Raw genomic sequence first — 20,576 nt, 5'->3', positions numbered from 1 at the left:
AGTTGAGTAATTCCTACACATCCTAAAGGTGAGAATAAGGTATCCTGATGTGGCCTGAGTATTTTCTGGTCCCGACTTCCAGTGTCAACACCAGCAATCAAACAAGGCATGCATGATCAGGACACCTTCTAGAGGACCAGGGGGCCTCCTCAAATGGAAACAACTACATTAAACAGGCAAATCCACCGACTAAAGAACTCACTGAGATGCAAGCCATTCAGGGCACAACTACCCTAAGAACAGTCATTTCGGATAGAATGACTGAGGAGCCTTTCTGTGTTGAGAGTGTGGGCAACAGTTCTTACCCACTCCCAGCCTCTACCTACCCCATTCCTAATGGTCACCCCGCAGTGGAGTTGGCTGTGGTGACAGAGAGGGCCTCAGGGGTGGGTGGGATGAGGGTCTTTCCTGTATTACTTACAGTAAGCTAAAGAATGTTTGTTTGAAAGATTTCAGAAGGCCCTCCTTACACGTATTAGATGCTTACGCTTAATATAAGCAGAACCAGTTAAGGGAAAGAGCTAGTTCACTCTTTAATTAGCTCCATACCCTTGGCACGTGTATGGCCTCACCCTAAGTGAGCCTGTTTTCTTGTAGGTAAAAATGTGCTAATATCCACCAGCAGGGGGATCTATATGAGGAAGAGGGTGTGTTGAGAAGTGTTGACACCTGACCGGCATTCAAATTTGGGGTATCGTCACTTCTATTCAGAGGACTGGTGACGAAGTGGGGATGATGACAAAGTGTTTTGACAAAGTGATGGTTATTATTCTTAGTGATCTCAAAACATTCCTAGGAATGTCTGCATGATGTGTCTAAATAGTTTCAGGAAAATGCAGCCTTTAAATGTGAGTATGGCAAAGTAAAGTGTTGAACTTATTCACTCAAAAATTCACTTTTAGTTATGTTTCTGATATGGTGAGGAAAAAAATGAAGTGTGTCCATTCAGCCCCTTCATTTTCTGGGTTTATGTATACAAGATCTTGGAAAGGCAGTTACTTTGGTGTAAGAGAAAATCCTTGCCCTTTTTCCTGGAATGTAACTATCCCATGTGTTTACATAAGAAATAATAAACTGGAGGTGGGAATGGGAAGAAAAAAATACAAAGGAACAAATCCATGTGTCAAACTGTCAGTGAAAAAGTAAAGAGGTCTGAGTTCAAACCCCAGCTGGAGGGCCCATGGAACAGTGACTTTTGTCTAAATGTTCTCAATGAAAATGTAGTTCAGCCATTTAGATCAGTGGTTCTCAAACTTATCAGAATCAGAATCATCTGGATGGTCTGTTACAACAGATTTGCTGGATCTCACCTGTCCATTGGCTTCCCAGGTGGCACAGTGGTAAAGAACCTGCCTGCCAATGCAGGAGATGCAAGAGACACGAGTTCAATCCCTGGATTGGGAAGATCCCCTGGAGGGGATAGGCAACCCACTCCATTAATCTTGCTTGGAAAATCCCATGGACAGAGGAGCCTGGCGGGCTATATAGTCCATGGGGTTGCAGAGTTGGACACAACTGAGCACATACACACAGACACCACCACGCCTGTCTAGAGAGTCAGACATGACTGAAGCAACTAAGCATGTACCCGTGCACCGTGTTAGATATAGTAGGTCTAAGCTGGAGCCTGAGAACTTGCATTTTTGATGAGGTCCCAGATGACAATGATGCTGGAATGGGGAGCACACAGTCAGTTTCCTCAGCAGTGGAGAACTGCCCATCTACTCGCGAGACAAGGTTCACCAGACTAACAGGGACAGAGGTGCCACACCCAGGATACAGCACCAGTTCTCCACCAAGTCTTCCTGACCTCATCCTGCATCAGGAACACATGCAACCATCAGTCTTGTTAAGAAGCTTGGTGTGTGACAAACCAGTAGGTTTTGAACAGCTAAGTGCACCTCAGGATAGTGACACTCAAGCTGGAACTCCACCCTGAGGGAACGTGGTCAGGCTCATCATCTGAACCTCAGACTAGGGGTAAAGAGGAGCCCTGTGACGAAATGGAAAAGCTGCAAGACCCAGGAAACTGTTCTCTTCAAGCAAATTACTTGGTTCTCTTGGCCCAGCCTCTCATTTGGAGGGGCACCGGGGTAGAGAGGCCACTTTCCTAAAAGGCATGGGCTGTTAAGAAGCCACTACATCATCAACTTGTCCTTTGCTGAGACCTCACAGGTGCCCTAAAGACGCTATGGATGCTAGCTGGGCAGTAGTACAGAGATGAAAAGACAGCACATAGAAAGCCATGGGGCATCAGGGGAAAAGGGTGGGGATTCTTGGTACATTTTGACCAATGGACAGGAGTTTGAATAAACTCCAGATGGTGAAGGACAGGGAAGCCTGGTGTGCTTCAGTCCACGGGGTCACAAAGAGTGGACACAACTGAGCGACTTAACTATCTCCAAGAATCCAAGACCACTGGGCAGAATAAAAAGGCTCACTCATTAGCAAGACAAGAAGCAGTAGAGTCACTTCTCCCCGGGGGTGCTGACTGCCACTTGAGGACCAAATCCTTGCAATGGGGTTGTAAAATGTCCTTCCTGGCCTCAGCTGTAGCCACTGTCAGAAACAGCTGCTGGAGGGAAGGGCAGAGCCTTAGAAAACGGCCTGAAACTGCTCGACCCAGTGGGTTGTGCGAGCCGCTGCAGCTGAACTCCTAGCTCCCTCCCACAAATTGGGTGAAGGAAGCAGACGGCAAAGGCAGAGCTGGCCCTGTCCTGAGGTGAGGCCCTGCTGCCCTGCCAGCAACTTGCTTCTTACTCTATGACTGGTGCTGAACACAACCCTGCTTCCTATTAGGACTCAATTTAAAAGGTTTTGAATCTGTGCACAAAAAGACCGGAAAAATAAAAATCACATCTAGTTTTATAGGCATTTAATAGTTTACCAATTGGTACAATAAGATTTTTTTAATATGCAGAAAACATGAATAAATCTTGTTTTACACAGTCTGAGAGCAACAAATCTTACTGTAAAACACAAGAGCAATATTATATACATTCCTTTACTGATTTTTTTTAATTGTGTCAATATCTTCAGTTAACTCTTACAATCTGGGGAACGGTTTTCTCCAATCACCACCTCTGTAACTGTTCGTTTGCATGAAATCAACGTTCGCCTTCATGTCAGTGTCAGGATCAACTTCTAAACTCGAAGATTGTGTGTTTGTTTCTACCATCTTCAGAGTGAGCGTTAGGGACGCCTGAAGGATAGGCAGGACAAGAAAGCAGCTACTTACATGATAGAGTGGAAAGATTAAAAGGCCAGTTCAGTCCAGTCGTGACTTGTAAATCCAGCTTGCCCTCCCCCCACCCCACTGAAAAAAACTGAAACCTTTTTCACTGATTTGTACATGTTGCTTCTCTACCAGGTGATTCTTCTTTTCATCATCTAGATTGGTTAACACACTGGACTTATATACAGCTGGACAGAATAAACTATCTTTTCAGTGCTGTTTCCTTCGACAATTTTACTTTCAGTTGCTTAAGGATTATCAAGCCACCACTGTCAACAAAACGAAATATTCTTCTAAATAGTTTTTCTTTAAATAAATTAAAAAAAAAACTATTTAATGAGTGATATTATCTGGAAGTTCACACAGAAACAGAGAGGCAAACGAGAGCAGGGCACTGACACTAAGGAGACCGGGCTTGGTGACCTACAGCCAAAGCTTCCGGAGACTACAGCGAGTGCCCACAGCCCGGACGGCGTGCTAACACTAGTGAGTTCTGCAGCAGTGCTCCGGGCACACAACTGGTCACACCACAATGGACAGAACAGGACAGTCTCAGTCTCCTACTAAAGTGCAAGATGCCAAGTCAAGAAGCAACTATTCTCCAAGCCATGTCTACAACCAGCTTCCGTGGCTCGCGCTGTCAGGAGCGCGGCCAGCGCGTCTTGGGCACGTTATGTCAGGGTGGCACTGGAATGTCTGTTTTTCACACACACAAAAGGTCAATCATCATTGGAGGATGCAGTTCTACCAGCTTTTTATTTCTTAAATAAGTGGCCAATTTGATTGAGAAAGTGACAAAGCAGCAGTGAACCTCTAAACCAGTTAATAAATTCCTCTCCTTACAATCCAAACCAGTAACCTCATCATTGTACTTATCCCAGGCAAGGCACAGGGTTAGACAGCAGACAGAGAAAACGGGAAACAGGAAGAAAGGGCATCAACAGGGCAGTGTCAAACAACAGCGCAGGAAACCTCTGCAAATCTGCTTCCGGATTGTGGATGGATCACTCTCCCCCTCCCTCATTATTCAGACAGGGCTCTTTACACTTGGATCCAGTTGAGGACCATCCCTGAGATTCGACGTTCGCTGCTTCGGAAGTGGAGGATGTCTGGTAACTCAACTAAGCAGCAGGCTGTGGCACTCTCCCAACAAGGATGACTTGGTTTACAGTGACAGTTTCTCCTCGGGTGTCAGTGGAAGTCACTGCAGGCTGCACAGAAAACCCAGCGACAGCGGCTTTGTTTCCTCCTAAATCGGTACCATTTTTTTTTTTCCTTTATTGTTCGTATCTAGGAGTGATTTCTAGATGTTGTGGCTTACCCTTGAACAATTCGTGTTGCTACATGCTAAAAACGAATTAAAATACAAGACATTTATACATGTACAAACAAATGTTAAAGATGCACCATTTCTATGTATTTATATTTCTTAAAGTAGGACAGGAAATAGCAGCAAACGAGAACAAAGATAATCTTCCATAGCTTCTGTAGAAAAATCCAGTCAGAACAGCTAAGAGGAAACGAAAAAAAGACTTCTCAATGTGAGCAGGGTTGTGAGGCAATATTGTCCTGAAAGTTATCCTACTGTATTTAAGAAATTAGCTTAAGTTGTCATTTTTGTCCTCAAAAATAGTCATTAGTTTTTAAAACACTTTTCCTTCCAGAGACATCTCTCAGGAATTAAAAACAAGCCAACAAACAAAAAGACACAAGCTAGACATAAAGCTGCTTCTAGTAAATATATGGCCTATTCTCTGGGTGTGTATCTACAGGACATTAACTCTAACCCTTTGTCTTTTTCAGGAACCAAATTTCCACTGAATACTAAAAAGAATATTTTAAAAAAATCATGTGTAAATGGATAAATGCAATCCAAGATAAATTTCTTTGTTAAACTTTGTTATTTCATTGTTCTGTTAACTTTTCAAATGACCTTCTTTAAAAAAATGTTGGTTAGCTAAGCAGTGGGATTATTTATTAATCTGCAATGTAATATTGTTTCCAAAGTCACAGATAAAAATTCTCTTAAACCTACTTGTAGTGACTTTGGATCACAATATACAACATATCAGGGATGTGTAAAATGCTCAACAGCCAAATGGGGGGTGGGGGTGATAATGGAAGTGATTTTCTTTAGCTGGGAAAAATTCCCACAGAGTCAGACCTAGTTTTCAGAAGCGTTAAGATCAAAAAGGATTTGTTCTAAAGCATGGTATTTCCACAGCAAGATTTATTCTATTTATATGTTTTAGCACTTCTTCAAAAACCCAGGACCCAAGGACATGGAGGTTGTATGTGTGTGTGATATATATATACATATACAGACTTATCCACTTATAGATAGGCCTATATACTCATAAACATTTATATATAAACAAAAGGTGAAAACACAGTACATTTTTATGCACGCTCCATTAAACCCTGTCTTTTTTAATAAACTTGTAAAACACAGTTCAAATCGCTATCAGATTCATGTTGAAGAACAAACTGCTGTATTTCTCCCACTCCCTTAAAATGGGCAAACATAGCCTTTTCAGTATTTCTTTGTCATTATGTTATGCACATTGCACATCCCTAAAAAACATCAAAAACAAATAGTGATTTGTACCATGACACACTCAATGGGAAGATTAAAATCTACTTGGGAATCACATCACTATACAGTCTAATAGGATGGAGAATACAACTAGAAGTGTGTCTAGTGTGGAAAAGAGAAGCTTAGAGTATTACAGTGTTTTTTTAACCTGTTTACAAAGCAGTAAGACCCAAATGAAATAAATGATTTGTTATTAGTTGCTGAGATTTTTCTTATTTCAGATTTACAGTCATTTTCTTACATAAATATACCACTAGCCTTTGCTTGATAGGCTACCAAAACAAATGTATCCCATTGATTTGGCAAATGTGTCATGACAAAAATTCCAATATGTAATCCCCATTAATTACATAGATGGTTCAGAAGATTTTGAATTGTAGCCTTATTATCTAACATCCTTAAAGAAGATTTATTAAGCACACTTAAGTGATGTTACATAGATACACATTTCAGAAAAAGCCCTAATAAACCACCACTTTCCCCCAAATGAGGCCATCAAGTCAGGCACCAACAGACAGCAGAAAGAAAAACAGGAATTAATAATCCAACATAAAATGACACTGTCAACTATTCAGTTTAGTGCCCTAGTTCAATTTATTCAACTTCTGCCTTCTTAGGCCTGGTGTGACCAATGCCAGCCCAGGTTTTTAAACCCTATGGTACTTCTAGACAACGTATGTAAATTTACAGTATACAATTTGGATTCACCATGCATGAATACTTTGTGTGTAACATTTAATAAGCTCAATCTACATCCAGAATAATTTACATGAAAGGACAATATTTATTTAAACAGAGCTCGATGGGGTAACCATGGTATCATCAGAGTGCATCCAGAGGAAAAAAGGGAGGAGGGGCCAAATGAGACTCAATCAACGACACTCCCACACCTTTACTGTTTGATCTACACTGCCAGTAACCACATATGGGGCCGTCTTATGGAAATCTGAAAAAAAAAGAAAAGGCTTACTTTAAAATCAGATTGCGTCACAGACAATGTTTAATAAGGCACAAAATAACACGTTCAAATGCCAGGAATACCCATTTTTTCTTCTATTCAGCCACACATCCACCCCAAGCAGATATATCACAAGCTTACCAACTAGGTAAGGGAAACTGAAACAATGAAATCCTATATTAAATCTCTGAAAAAAAATACCTCCCCCACTATCCTCTTTCCAACTGAGGTTGAATAAACAATGAATTCTAACAGCAGGGACAGCCTCAATGCAGCTATTTACTGAACACTTACTATGCTCAAGGCTTAGTATTAATGCTTTATATTCACGTTTAATCCTCCCAACAATTCTGTAAGGTTTAAGCATTAGCCCTATTCTACTGCTCCATCTTCATTATTAGATCCATAATACCCTAGTGTATTATAATTTACTATCTTAAATTCTAAATTCAGGTCCAGATGATATTGAGAATGTTTATTAAGTGTAAATACAATTCTCTGAGTGCCCAGTACATGGGAGTATATACATGCCAGAGGAAAAAGGTTAAGATTTCCTTTGAGAAACTTACAAACTAGAAGGGAAGAAAAATTACCCTTCAGAGTGGTCAGTAAGCATCCTCTTCATAATTCTAGTTTCCAAAACCAATGTTGTGCAATGGAGAAAGTAATTGTTTTATTATAAGGCTGATGATGGAGAGAGTTAAGGAAAGGAGAATTTCAAACAAACAGTAGGAATCCATAAGGTCTTTAACCTGTCTTCTCTATTCTGCCCTGAAAGCCCATCTTCATTTCTTACCTGGAAACATCCATAGGGTCAGATTAAACTGTTAGGTCTGGCACTCCAAAACCTAACTGCTCAGAAACCATGTAACTCGTACATACCCAAGGAGGTAACAAAGTGTTCATGCGCATTGAGGGTCTTCATGCATCGTTTGTTCTTGTAATCCCACACACGCAGGGTCTTGTCATCAGCGCAACTCAAAATAAACTTCCCCCCAGAATGGAACAGAACTCCACGTACCCAGTTATCATGACCCACCTTAAAAACAAAAAGTTGTATGACTTAATAAAGGGATAAATAGTTTAAACAGCATCTATGAAAATAGATTGAAACTACATGCACTAAAAACGTCAATGCCATAAAGGCAAAAGGGGGAAAAAAGTCTAGGGAATCCTTCTAGATTAAAGGAAATTGGAAACTAACAAGATATGACCAGTAAATGCAACACATATAATACTTAACTAGTTCCTGGATAGTGGCTAAAATACTTATAAAGTACACTACTAGGGTAACTAGAGAAAATTTAAATATATAATGTATTAAATTCCTTCAGTGTAGCAACTTTATTAAGGTTTTATAAAATATACTTTAGGAAATACATGTTAAAATATTTGAGGTCAAGTGTCATGGTGTCTACAGGTAACTTTCAAACTGTTCAGCAAAATCTAGAATACACATATGGAGAAAAGAGAATGCTGACAACTGGCAACTCTAGATGAAGGATATGTAGGTATTTATTGCGTATCTTTATTCATCCATTCATTTACCTATATCCCCTGTCCAGCAGTTTCATTTCTTACAATTTATCCTAAGAAATAATTAAGAATGTGTAAGGTGACTAATTAGTTAACAAAGATGTTCAACAAAGCACTGTATGTACTGAGTATATCTAACAACATGAGCAAATGCCACATAGCTTCTAAGTTAAAAGTCTGCTGCAAAGCAGTATGTATAGTATACCATGTTCACATGTTTTTAAAAAGCCACCATATTCATCTACATAGTAATTTTTTTTTTTTAACATAGTAATTTAAGAAGAGAGTTTAGAGTAGTCCAGTCCAACAGGATAGCCATTAGCCATGTATGGCTATTTAAATATAAACTAGCATTAAACAATTCAGTTTTTCAGTCTCACTAGCCACATTTCAAATGCTCAATAGTTGTCTGTAGCTAGTTGCTACCATGCTGGACAGTGCATACGCAGCACATCAACACACAAAATTCTAATGGACAGCTCTAATCAAATATACTTGGTAGTTATTAGTAGGTACGGTAAAGTGATCTGAGGGTGATTTTCTTCTATTTTCTTTCCTTTATCTGTTTATTTCTCAAATTTTCTACAATGTAAATAAACTATACTGATTTTGTAAAAGAACACCCAAAAAGAGCTAACAGTTAAAAAAGAAAAAAATGACCAAGGCGATACATCTTTGTCTTCAGTTTACTTTTCCTTCTTTGTTCTTATTTAAAACACTAAAAAAAAAAAAAAAAAAAAAACACTAAAGCCACCCACCAATCACTAGAGTTGCAGAAGATTCATAAAAATCAAAAAACGTTTCGTGGAGCCACACCAAAATAAAGCAGGAAAAAAGAATCTCTTTCAGTTGAAAAACAGGAGGCAGAAACCTCCAGGGAAATTAATGGTGACCTGTGTTGTTCCAGAAGAGAGCACATGCTTTCTGATTTTTAAATGTAGATCATGTTTTCAAACAGCAACATAGTATATTTGAACTCAGCTCAGAATACTAAGAGGAAAGTTTAATTTTCTAATCAGTTCTTCTTTTTAAAATATACTGCCTATCTATTTTTTTAAATTAGAAATCTAGCATTCTAAGAATGCCAATCAGTTCCTGATGATACTTCCATATGTGTCTACCATATCCCATAGACAGACAGTCGCTTCAAGATACAATTAACACCTAAAGAACCTCTAAACAAATATTCATGCCAAATTATAAAAGCTGCCACTGGATTAATGTCCATGGACGCCCTCAGAACTCCTGAAGGCAAGCAAGAAAGTCCATAATATCTTCTTGTAATTTATATATCCTCATACTAAAATCTAGATGAAATAGGCTCCTACATGAAATAAAGATCTCCAAGTCCCACAGCTAATACTGTTCATGTCTGAATGCTTAAAATAACCAAAAAAAACTGGAACATGAGAATAGATAGTAAGTTAAAAGGATTCATTTTAAAAGTAAATATAATGAGATCAAGAAGCACAGTTTCAAAAAATATAAATGAGTCTGTAGTATTTGTTTTCAACGTATTTCATAGGAGATATTACATAATTTTAGAGATATAATGGCTATAATCTCCCTCCTAGCACTGACTGGCTTTGCAGATCCACTGTATAATGTAATATTCTATAGAAATAACCTCCATATCACTGTAATCATGCTCTTAACCAAAAGTATCTTCATAAAGAAGTTATTTTAGAACTTCAAATAATTGAGATTTACTAGGAAATCACAAGGCACCTGACCCCAAAAGATATGCACAGAGTAAAAAGGCGAAAGCAGCAGTGAAATTATGCAAACTCACCAGGGTCATAAGGCACATGCCAGTACTGACATCCCACATCTTGATAGTCTTGTCCCTGGATCCGGACAGTAAGAATGGTCCAGGTTTGCCACTTTTTTTAGTCTATAGAAAACATATAAAATCAAATTTCCTGGGCAAGAAGTTAGGTGACTTAAATGACAACTACCCAACAATGATCTGTATTTCTAATTTTGTAAAAACGCATTTTTTGATAAAAACTATGTGTATTTTAGGCATACCACTTATGTACTGAGCTATGTATACAAATGATTACTACAATCAAGCTAATCAACACAATCATCACCTCAAATTACTACATTTGTGTGTGTTCTGTGAAAAGAACACTAAAGATGTACCCTCTCAGCAAATTTCAAGTATACAATACAGTACTGTTAACTACAGTCACCATGCTGTACATTAGATATCCAGGACTTATTCATCCGAGGTCACAAAGAGGTGGATACAGACCGTTACTGTCCCAGCCGCAATGAATCTATGACGTCGTAAGTAACCACCACCAGGTGGCAGTAAAAAGAAAAAACAAAAACAAAAACCTGAAAATGCAACTAGCCAGCCAATTAGGAAGAGATTACCCAAAAAGCTTCATTTTGAAAAATTACTGGTGGGGGTAGGCGAGGGTGAGAGTCTTCATTTATTTAAAAAAACAAACAAACAAACAAACCACAATAGGAATGTCGCCATAAAAAAGAAATGTCAATTTTGGCTCATACAACTTATTTACAGAAATAATTATTCTGTAATTTTAAAAGTATTAATTACAAAGAATGAAATCATGAGGAGCACAAATGATCAAGAACATCAGAGGACTCCATATGAAATATTCTTCATTTAAAACAAATGCTATTCTTGTTTTTACTTTTTGGCCATGCCACATGGCATGTGGGATCTCAGTTCCCTGATCAGGAAGCTGAGTCTTTTAACCACTGGACCACCACTGAAGTCCTGAGAAAAGCTATTCTCCTAGAAGATGCCTTTAACTTCTCCCATAAGTTTTATTTTGTATTGGTATACTCTTAAAACAGGGACAATTATAATTAATTTATGATTAATTTAAATGACCACTTCACTTACCCTAACCCTAGCACACATCAAGGGTCAACTGACAGCAACAATAACCACTGGTTAAAAAATATAAACACATCTATCTGCAGGTTGGAAAGAATTTCAAGACTCAGAATTCTGGATGCAGATTTTATAATGCGTTAAGTGCATAAAACAGAGACTCGGGGAAGGTCATTTAAGGTTCTCAAGTAATAACAGCCACAAAATCATGAAATAACACAAATCATACAGTACCTCAGATCCTGTTGCTTCAGAGATGGAAGAATATGAGCTTTCGGGAGCCCAGGAAATGCATTCTACCACATGCTCGTGTTCTCGAAGCTCAGCCTTGCATTCCTTTGTTGCTACGACCCACACACGCACAGTCTGGTCATTGGAACAGCTGGCTATCAGAGTGCCGTCTTGATTTGGCCGCACCATACGTACCCATTCTCTATGTCCTGTGAATGTCTTCACACAGTAGCTGTAAAAAATACATGATAATTTACACTGTGAACAGCAATCACTGGGACCCTTCCCAGAAGCGATACAAAACTAGCTATGCACTGGAACGAAGAGAATTGGCATCATATGCAAGTCAACAGAATACACGTACATTCCTGGTTAATAAAAGAGGGAGACAGGCTGGAAAGTCAAACATCAGTTAAAATAAGCTGATGGAAGTATCATTAAAGAGCTAACCAAATCAAAATCTAGAAGGAAAAAAAATAGAGAGAAATATAATCTTTTAACTAAGCACACACAGTAAACCTAACAAAAGTATTTCTAGCCATATTGGGGAAAAGGCATGCTCTTACTAATCTGGACAAAACCAGTAGGTTAAGGTTTTATTGTAACAGTCATGTAATTCTAAGCACAACCAAATTAAGCCTAATGGGGCATACCTGCACAAATGTTATTTACATTTTAATTCAACTCACAGAGATCACCTAAAAGAAGACCACAGAGAAAATAAGCCATTACACAGAAAATGGCTCTCAAGGATATAGAGTTTCTTCCATAATTTCTCTGTTCCTTTTGGGTAGACATTTAGAGATTAAAACTTAAGTTTTAAAATGTTCTGTCATGGTAATCATTCTAGGTTACAGCCAAATTTACTAGAACAATCAGAACTTAGTTTTGTTGTATATTATTTCTTTAAGCTGATGCATTTTCAACTAACTCTACTTACCCAGTTTGCACTTCCCACATTTTTATAGTTTTATCCCTTGAGGCAGATACTATATGATCTCCATTGGGCATGATGGCTACTGAAGAAACATTGTGGTCATGGCCTAAAATACAAACACAGTTAATGTATTGAGCAATATATCACCAAGAGCAATTAAACCTTAATTTACCATGAGATTTCATCACAGGATTTCAAGTATCACACAGCTACTTTAAATACAATGGAGTTCATATAAATTTGATAAGAAACTTGGATTTACACAAAAACGCAATGGAATGTTAAGGAATTAGTAACTTAATAAAACAATTCACAATGAAATAAGTAGCCAGCTCAATTTACATTTCCACCCGCACAACTGTTTTAACACGTTATTGCCTGGATACCTATTAACGCCATAGGGTGTTCATTTCTGCAAAACACCCCCCCAGCCAATAATGTGTTAAAATCACAGGTAATCAGTGCCATCAGCATTTGAATATATTAATACACCGGATGTTTTTGAGCACTAAAAAACAAACAAAACAAAAATTTCCATGGTTGCTATTCTAAGATATAAAATAGAAATGAGATTTACAGAGACGAACAGAATGAATAAGAAAAATGGGCATTTGGTTCTATGTAGAAACTAGTGGTTGAAAGCTTTGTTTTTTGTATTGATGTGCACAGGAACAAAAAAAAAAAGAAAAACATTATTCATAATGCTAGTTAGCTATCCTATGGCAAAAAAGCCCCAGAATATTCTCTTAAGTATCACATCATTTAAAGGAATATACAATGACTGGAAAGAACTCTTTAAGTCAGAGCAATAAGATACAGGCTACCTAACAAAACAAACACAGATTTTACAAAGGGATTCAATAAAACTCCTTTAACTGGTAAACTTCTCTAATGCACTTAAATTGGGGAGTGGGGGGCATACTATTCAAATTACACCGTCTATGTAATTGCATAGCTTTCTCATGTGCTAACATCACTAGATAATCTATTTAAAAATAGTTTATTATTAACACAGTGTGTGTTCCTTATATAAAATCCAAACATCCTTATTTCATCATGTTTTAAAAAACAACAAAAATCCTTATTTAGTGACCACCTCCTATGTACCAGGTACTAAACCAGATGATTCAAGCATACAATCTCACTATCTTCACAAGTCTTATGGCTTCAATTCTTAATTCAATACTTAAGTTTTATTAATCTTACAGATTAAAGAGGTTAAAATCTCCTAACGCCATAAGTAAACAAGTAGGACTCAGAATCCAGGTATCTAATTTCAAAGCCCATGCTCTTTCCAGAAAGCCAAACTGCTTCAGAAAATAGTCTCCAGGACAAGGAGAAGATAACAATGAGACTACAGTCTATGTGGGATATTAAAAAGTGAGCAAGAGAACCTGGGTTCCAGCTTTTACTGTATCTACTCTCTAAATTCAGTTTCCCAATTGAGAAAAATGAAAAACAAAAAGAAAAAAACAACCTCAGTAACTTCATTTTCTCTTTTTCTCAAGAACGGATAGATGCCCTAGCAGTTTTTCTCATCCAAAAATATTTGTGAAAGTAACTATTTTATAACCATAAGAGACACTTCCCCAGTGGCTCAGTGGTAAAGAATCCACCTGCCATACAGCAGACACAGGAGACTCAGATTCAATCCCTGGGTTGGGAAGATCTCCTAGAGAAGGAAATGGCAACCTATTCCAGTATTTTTGCCTGGAGAATCCCATGGACAGAGAAGCCTGGTGGGCTCCAGTCCACAGGGTCGCAGAGACTCGGACACAACTACAGTGACTGAGCACGCAAGCACAAAGAGATACTTAAAACCTCAAAACAGACAACTCTCAATGACCATGACGATCCATGGATTATCTATATCATATGCTCCCCCACTGACAGAGTAAGGACTGAATGAAGGGAACCTGCACACTGTTAGAAACCTTATCCTTCTCCCCGCTGCAGTACTATGTTAGAAACCATTATCCTTCTTCCCCCTGCAGTACTATGTTAGAAACCGGTATCAAAATGCTACGCCTTACCATGCATGGTTCTGATGCATTCAAAGCCCTGAAAATCCCATAGCTTAATGGTCATGTCTGCAGAACATGAAGCCAGAAGCTTGCCACTGTGGTCGAATGAAATATCCTGTACAGAGTCTGTATGCCCCTTAAGAGTTCGTTCAAAATCTCCAGTCTCATAATCCCACACCTGTCAAGTGAACAGAAAATCGGTTAGCATCACATCATTCCTTTCTCAGTTCACATTTGCACTCGGCATGCCAGTCTGGCACTTTACTGACTAACCGAGCAAGTAACAAGATAACTGTCTTAGAATCATCACATCTTCAAGCATAAACTGGTCTTTTCTCTACAGAGAAAAACGATTATTAAATAAACCTCTAAAAACACATTTATTAAGCATCCACCATATATCTAATCATGCTAGTGACTGCCACAGAACAGAGTCCCGTCTCAGCCTGACAGCAGGTGACAGACAGGTTAAAAAGTAAATATAAGTACCAAAAGAAGAAAAAAAAAATTTCATGAGCCTATGACATGAATTTATATGTAGAATATGAGGGGGATGATAAAGGAATACCCAATTCTACTAGACAAGCAGAGCTCAGACATCTAAGAAGCCAAAGAAAGACTTTACAAGATGTTAACTGTCTTTAAATAGCAGATTAACAGAAGCATATGGTCATTTTGATGTAAAAGCACTGAGCCACAGTCACATTTTTAAAGGTAATTTTTCTAAGATGATGAAAATAATGAACTATCAAGAATAATAATTATTATAAACACATCTCAAGAACACAGTGAACTTCTATTCTGGTGGTCAAAGGCTAGTCTTAAGTCTGTAACTAACAATAATTACGTACGTGCTCTAAAATCAAATGGCTCATTCCATTCTTACCATAAAATCAAATGGCTGATTCCATTCTTACCATAATAAAATGTATCTGGGATAGGGTGTATTTCAACGAATTTAAAGAAACTTAGAAAATGCATTTTGAAATCTAGAAACAATTTAAACATCCAATATTAGGGAAATTGCCACATAGATATAAAATTTGCTACTGTAAGGAATCTATGGCATGTATACATTGTTACATAAAAAAACACAAAATTACAAAAATGCAAAAAAAAAAAAGCACACAAAAATATCCTCTAAAAACATTTCTCTTATAGAAAATTTATGTATCCTCCCCAAAATAAACATATAAAAATTTTACCATTTAAATGTTCAACTACTTCCACATGGGAGTGATTACTGTATGTTTAGCTTTTTTCACAGTTTGTTAATGTATTCTTTTTTTTTTTTTTAATGTGTTCTTAACTATTCTGGAAGGGTTTTTATCATGGCATTTTAGAATTTCAATTTTCAATTATTCCAGTTTATAGAAATAACCACTTTTCATATATTGACCTTGTATCTTGGCATTCTGCTTAAATTCAGTCATAGTTCTAGCAAATTTCTGAAGAATCCTTGGAATTTTCTACACAGAAAATCATGTTATCTGCAAGTAACATTTGCAGGTAATATTTCTTCCTTTCCAATCTGTATGCCTTTTATTTCTTCTCTACTGCACCAGCTAGGCACTCTAATACAAAGGTGGATTTAAGTGGTCATTGATCCCTGGACTCGAGGGGGAAGAACTGCTTTCCACCATTAAGTATTAATATTTAGTCCACTGTGGGTTTACCAGATACCTTTACCTTTTATCAGGCTATGGAAGCTCCCTCCCTAGCTTGTTGAGAGTTTTTATCATGCTTTTCCTGAACCTATTATGTTTTTTTAACTGATATGGTATATCACACCAATTAATTTTTAAATATAGAACCAATCTTGCATTTGGGGATGAACCCTACTTGGTTATGACATACTAATTACCCCGTTTATGAACTGCTGGATTCAATTTGCTTATAATTTGTTAAGGATTTTGCATTTATGTTCATGAATGTTACTGTATCAGTCTACAGGGTTTTTTTTTGTATTATCTTTACCCATTTTGATATCTAATTGTTTCAACACCAAGAGTTCAGGTGAATACTTTACATTCTGAACGGTAAGGTGTGATCTTGAAGTTCACTTTCATTTCAGTTAACTTTGTTTCCATGAATTCATTAAAGAACACTGAAGCATCTTCCTCTAAAATATTAATAAATATACCCAGAACCATGTATCTTCATAAATGGTAAGCAAACACGGTAATGTAGTGTTTATAAATGTCAGGAATTAAAGATAATCAACTTTTTCTCTACTGAATATTTACCTTTTGTATGATTATAAAATAAATGCTCATGATAAAAAAATCTGTAATGTACTGATATCAAGGCAATAAAAATATCCACTATCCTACCAATGGTATGATTTTTCTGTTTTTTTCTATGCTTTTTTTTTTTAAAAAGTACAGTGACTGTGTATACTTCATTAACCCAATTTTCCCTTTGTGTCTTATTGTAAGAATTTTTCCATGCCATTAAAAACTTTTAGCAAACGTTCTTTTAGAACCAATTCCTATTATTTTCTAAACAAAAAGGAAATTTTTTTCATTACTGTAGAAAATGTTATAGTGAAAACTTTTGAATATTGAAAAATATCCATCCTCATTCTGCAAAACTTAGGTCAGACAGTGATGGTTGAAAAAGAATTTTGAGTCAAAAACTAAGTTTTTTAGCCCTTCATATATTCTGCTAAAATTGTTCTCTTGTAAGACTGTATCAAATGTAATGACAATGCCTGCTTCATCAAATTCTTTTTTTTTTTGCTTCATCAAATTCTTACCACAACTGGGAACTCTCATTTAAAAAGTAAAATATTGGGGGCCTCCCTGGTGGCTCAGTTGTCAAGAATCCACCTGCCAATGCAAAAGACACAGGTTTGATCCCTGAGCCAGGAAGATTCCACAGGCTGTGGAGCCAGCTAAGTCCGTGCGCCAACTAGCCAACTAGCCTGTGCCCTAGAGCCTGGGAGCTGCAACTATTGAGCACACACGCCACAACCACTGCAGCCTGCACTCCACAGCAAGAAAAGCCATCACAATGAGATGCCCACACAATGCCCGCAACTAGAGGGTACCTCCTGTTTGCCACAACTAAAGAAAAGCCAGCACAGCAATGACCACCCAGCACAGACAAAAATAGAAATATAATAAAAAATAAGTAAAAAAGTAAAACTAAAATAGCTTGCTAGATTTGACATGTATTTTAATTTACATTTCTTCTACTCTTAGTGATGAGGCCAAAGCTCTATTCTTGGTTCTACTGAGAATTCCATGGACAGAGGAGCCTGGAGGGCTACAATCCACGAGGTCGCAAAGAGTTGGACATGACTGAGTGACCAACATTTTCTACTATTAGTAATGAGGCCAAAGCTCTATTGTTGGTTATTTTTCCTTCCTCTATGAATTACCTGTTCATGTCCTATAGTCCACTTTTTCTATTGAGATGTTACTGTTTATCATACTTGTTTGAATTCTATAAAGTTGGCAATCCGTCCTCTGCTTTACTAATTGAAGATATTTTTTCAGTTTTGTTTGCTGTTTATTTTTCTTAATATTTAAGAACTAATTCTAAGTGACAACCAGAAATAATGTTTCAGAAATTTAAATGATGCAATTAAAAATGACAAAAAATGATGATTTCATTAGAAACAAAGAAAAGTATTTCTAAAATAAGTTTAATCAAAAAAGGAAATAAAAACTACAAATGCTTGTCATTAACAAAACAGCCATGTATACACATTAAATAAAGACTAAATGGAAGAGAGAATTTTAGTAGTTGTTGAGATATGTTATGGTTATATATCAAGCTTCTAAAACTTCCATTTGTAATATTTTAAAGTTGACCCAATAGATGGCACCTTAGCAGTTTTGTTTATGTTTTTATACCACTGCTGCAAAATCAAAGGTTAAGACTGAGCTTTCCATCTATTTGACGAGCCTATCTTAACCCCATGCTTCATGACAGGAGTGCAGTTTTAAGTAGACAAGACTATCATAAAGTTAATGAATTAAATACATGTCAACATAATTTGAAAGATAATATATTAGTGTATTAGATAGGTAGTCATCTCAGCCTATAGAAATATGTAATGCGAATATGTACATAAGACTCTCTTCAAATCACTTGGCAGCACACCCCATCGATCACCAGCCCACAGAAAGAAAGGAGGCCACTGATTTAGAAACTAAAGCAACCACAAAAGGAAAACATACAACCTGTTTAATTTGAAGAACGGGTTAAGTACATACATTTAAGTCATGCCAGCATTATATGCTGACTGTTGCTATATGATAAATACAATCTTGGCAATCTACTCACATTTTCTTAGCTATACCTCTACAAATGAAAGTTAAAATCTACAACTAAATCTGAAATAATCTTTAGATAGAGAAACCTACTTAAAATTTTAAAACCATGCTTTACTCATCTTTCTGTACATGGTTTATACAACTGTCACTGTATTGTGTCTGAATCAAAGGAAACTATAAAAACAACTTTTTTCCTTATTAAAAAAGTCCTCTATTGAATTCTTTCGCACAATACATTCATCCCCTGAATTACTAGTTTTATCAGTTCAGTTCAGTCGCTCAATTGTGTCCGACTCTTTGTGACCCCATGAACCGCAGCATGCCAGGCCTCCCTGTCCATCACCAACTCCTGGAGTCCACCCAAAGCCATGTCCATTGAGTCTGTAATGCCATCCAACCATCTCATCCTCAGTCATCCCCTTCTCCTCCTGCTTATAAATAAGGCAAATACTTACACTTCCAGTCTTCAAGAAGAAAAGTTATTCAAGCACTAGGTGACCTATTATTGTCCAATGTTAAATTGATGACACCCAATTTTCTCAAATTAACATTTAAAGTTGCTTTTAACAATTATCCTATTGTACATCTTTCAATTTTGAAAGAAAAACTACCTTAATTGTAGCATCCTCTGAAGCAGAGACCATAACACTGAACACAGGATGGAAAATGACTCGAGTGACTGGACTCCTATGACCACTCAATGCATATTTTTCTGGTGGACGGGGAATCCATTCTTTTGGGTCTCTTTTTTGACCAAGAGGTCCACCCGACGTAAATTCTTCTTTTGCTTCATTTAGCTTTGATTCTAATTCCATAACCTTAAGAAGGAACACACAGCAGTTATATACAGATAGATGATAAAAATTGTATATCTGGTATTTTTTAAAACTGCCTTTATTTTGCATCCATATATGCAGAATAAAATTTTAGCAATTTACAAAGCATTTGTTAGATTTAACTGAAAATTATCTGTATTACATATCATTAAAATCTTAGTGGGGTGACAAAACTGCACACTGAGAAAAACTCAATACAATTGAGTCTTAACCCCTTAACTCAAAGCAGAATTTGGAAGGTGCTGGATACAACTTGAGGAAGAGTAGGAAACCTACCTTTATCCCTTCTAATTCTCCCACCCTTAGTAAATTCTTTCCAAACTTCGTTTATATTGTACCCGTTAACCAGAATATTCATAATAAAAGCTAACATTACTGACATCTATGTGCCAAGCACTTTCCTAATAAGGGCTTTTTATGGATTAAATCATGTTATAACAACATTATTCATTCTAACTTTGCCTACTTAAAGTACAAATTTTAGGACCAGAATATTACTTATTGCCCTCACTTAGCAGATCAAAGCTCAGAGAAGAAAATGAAACTAAGAGCACATTTTAGTGCTCTTTTCCTAGCATCATATTGGTTCCATGTGTTCTTCCCATCTAAGTGTATAAATGGGTTCTTCAGTACCAATTCCTTGAAGTCAGGGCTGTGTTACATTCAACCCAGCCAGTACTCCTGTTTGCATAAGGTAGCAATGTACCAGCAACGGTCTGTATATGGCATAATGCATAGAAACGTATTTTTATTTACCTTTTTTAAGGTTAAACATAATTGCTAATGCAGAAAAAAATTTATTATGTTGATACTTTCAAAGTTTATATTTAATATAATACTCTGAATACAACTAAAAGAAAAAGATTTTGTTACCTTCTTTTGTAATCTAATAACAGATGTCCATTTTTTTTCCAAAAGACCAGCATATTTCTTATCTAATTCTTCATTCTAGAGGAAAAAAAAAGTAGATTAAAGAAAGAAAAAAGGGCTCAAATACAAAAGCTCAAGCCATGCACACCATTCAGTCTCTAAGCCCAAACATTACTAAAATTATCTGATCAT

At 36.9% G+C, this 20,576-nt stretch overlaps 1 protein-coding gene across 2 annotated transcripts in view; it reads right to left on the bottom strand.

Annotated features, from left to right (window-relative positions):
- Positions 1-2,860: 2,860 nt before the first annotated feature.
- Positions 2,861-20,576, bottom strand: part of PAFAH1B1 (platelet activating factor acetylhydrolase 1b regulatory subunit 1) — a 64,676-nt gene continuing 46,960 nt past the window's right edge. For both annotated transcript variants that reach the window (XM_043903393.1, XM_043903394.1), the window contains exons 4-11: positions 20,388-20,462; positions 19,290-19,496; positions 14,402-14,570; positions 12,372-12,474; positions 11,435-11,663; positions 10,118-10,219; positions 7,672-7,828; positions 2,861-6,777 (exon numbers count right to left, since the gene is read on the bottom strand). In XM_043903393.1, coding sequence (XP_043759328.1) covers positions 6,704-6,777; positions 7,672-7,828; positions 10,118-10,219; positions 11,435-11,663; positions 12,372-12,474; positions 14,402-14,570; positions 19,290-19,496; positions 20,388-20,462 — 1,116 coding nt within the window. In that variant the 3' untranslated portion in view covers positions 2,861-6,703. The remainder of the gene's footprint in view (positions 6,778-7,671; positions 7,829-10,117; positions 10,220-11,434; positions 11,664-12,371; positions 12,475-14,401; positions 14,571-19,289; positions 19,497-20,387; positions 20,463-20,576) is intronic.

This window comes from Cervus elaphus, chromosome 5, assembly GCF_910594005.1.
Source record: "Cervus elaphus chromosome 5, mCerEla1.1, whole genome shotgun sequence".
NCBI classification, from domain to species: Eukaryota; Metazoa; Chordata; class Mammalia; order Artiodactyla; family Cervidae; genus Cervus; species Cervus elaphus.
This window is presented reverse-complemented; position numbering and strand designations above follow the sequence as displayed.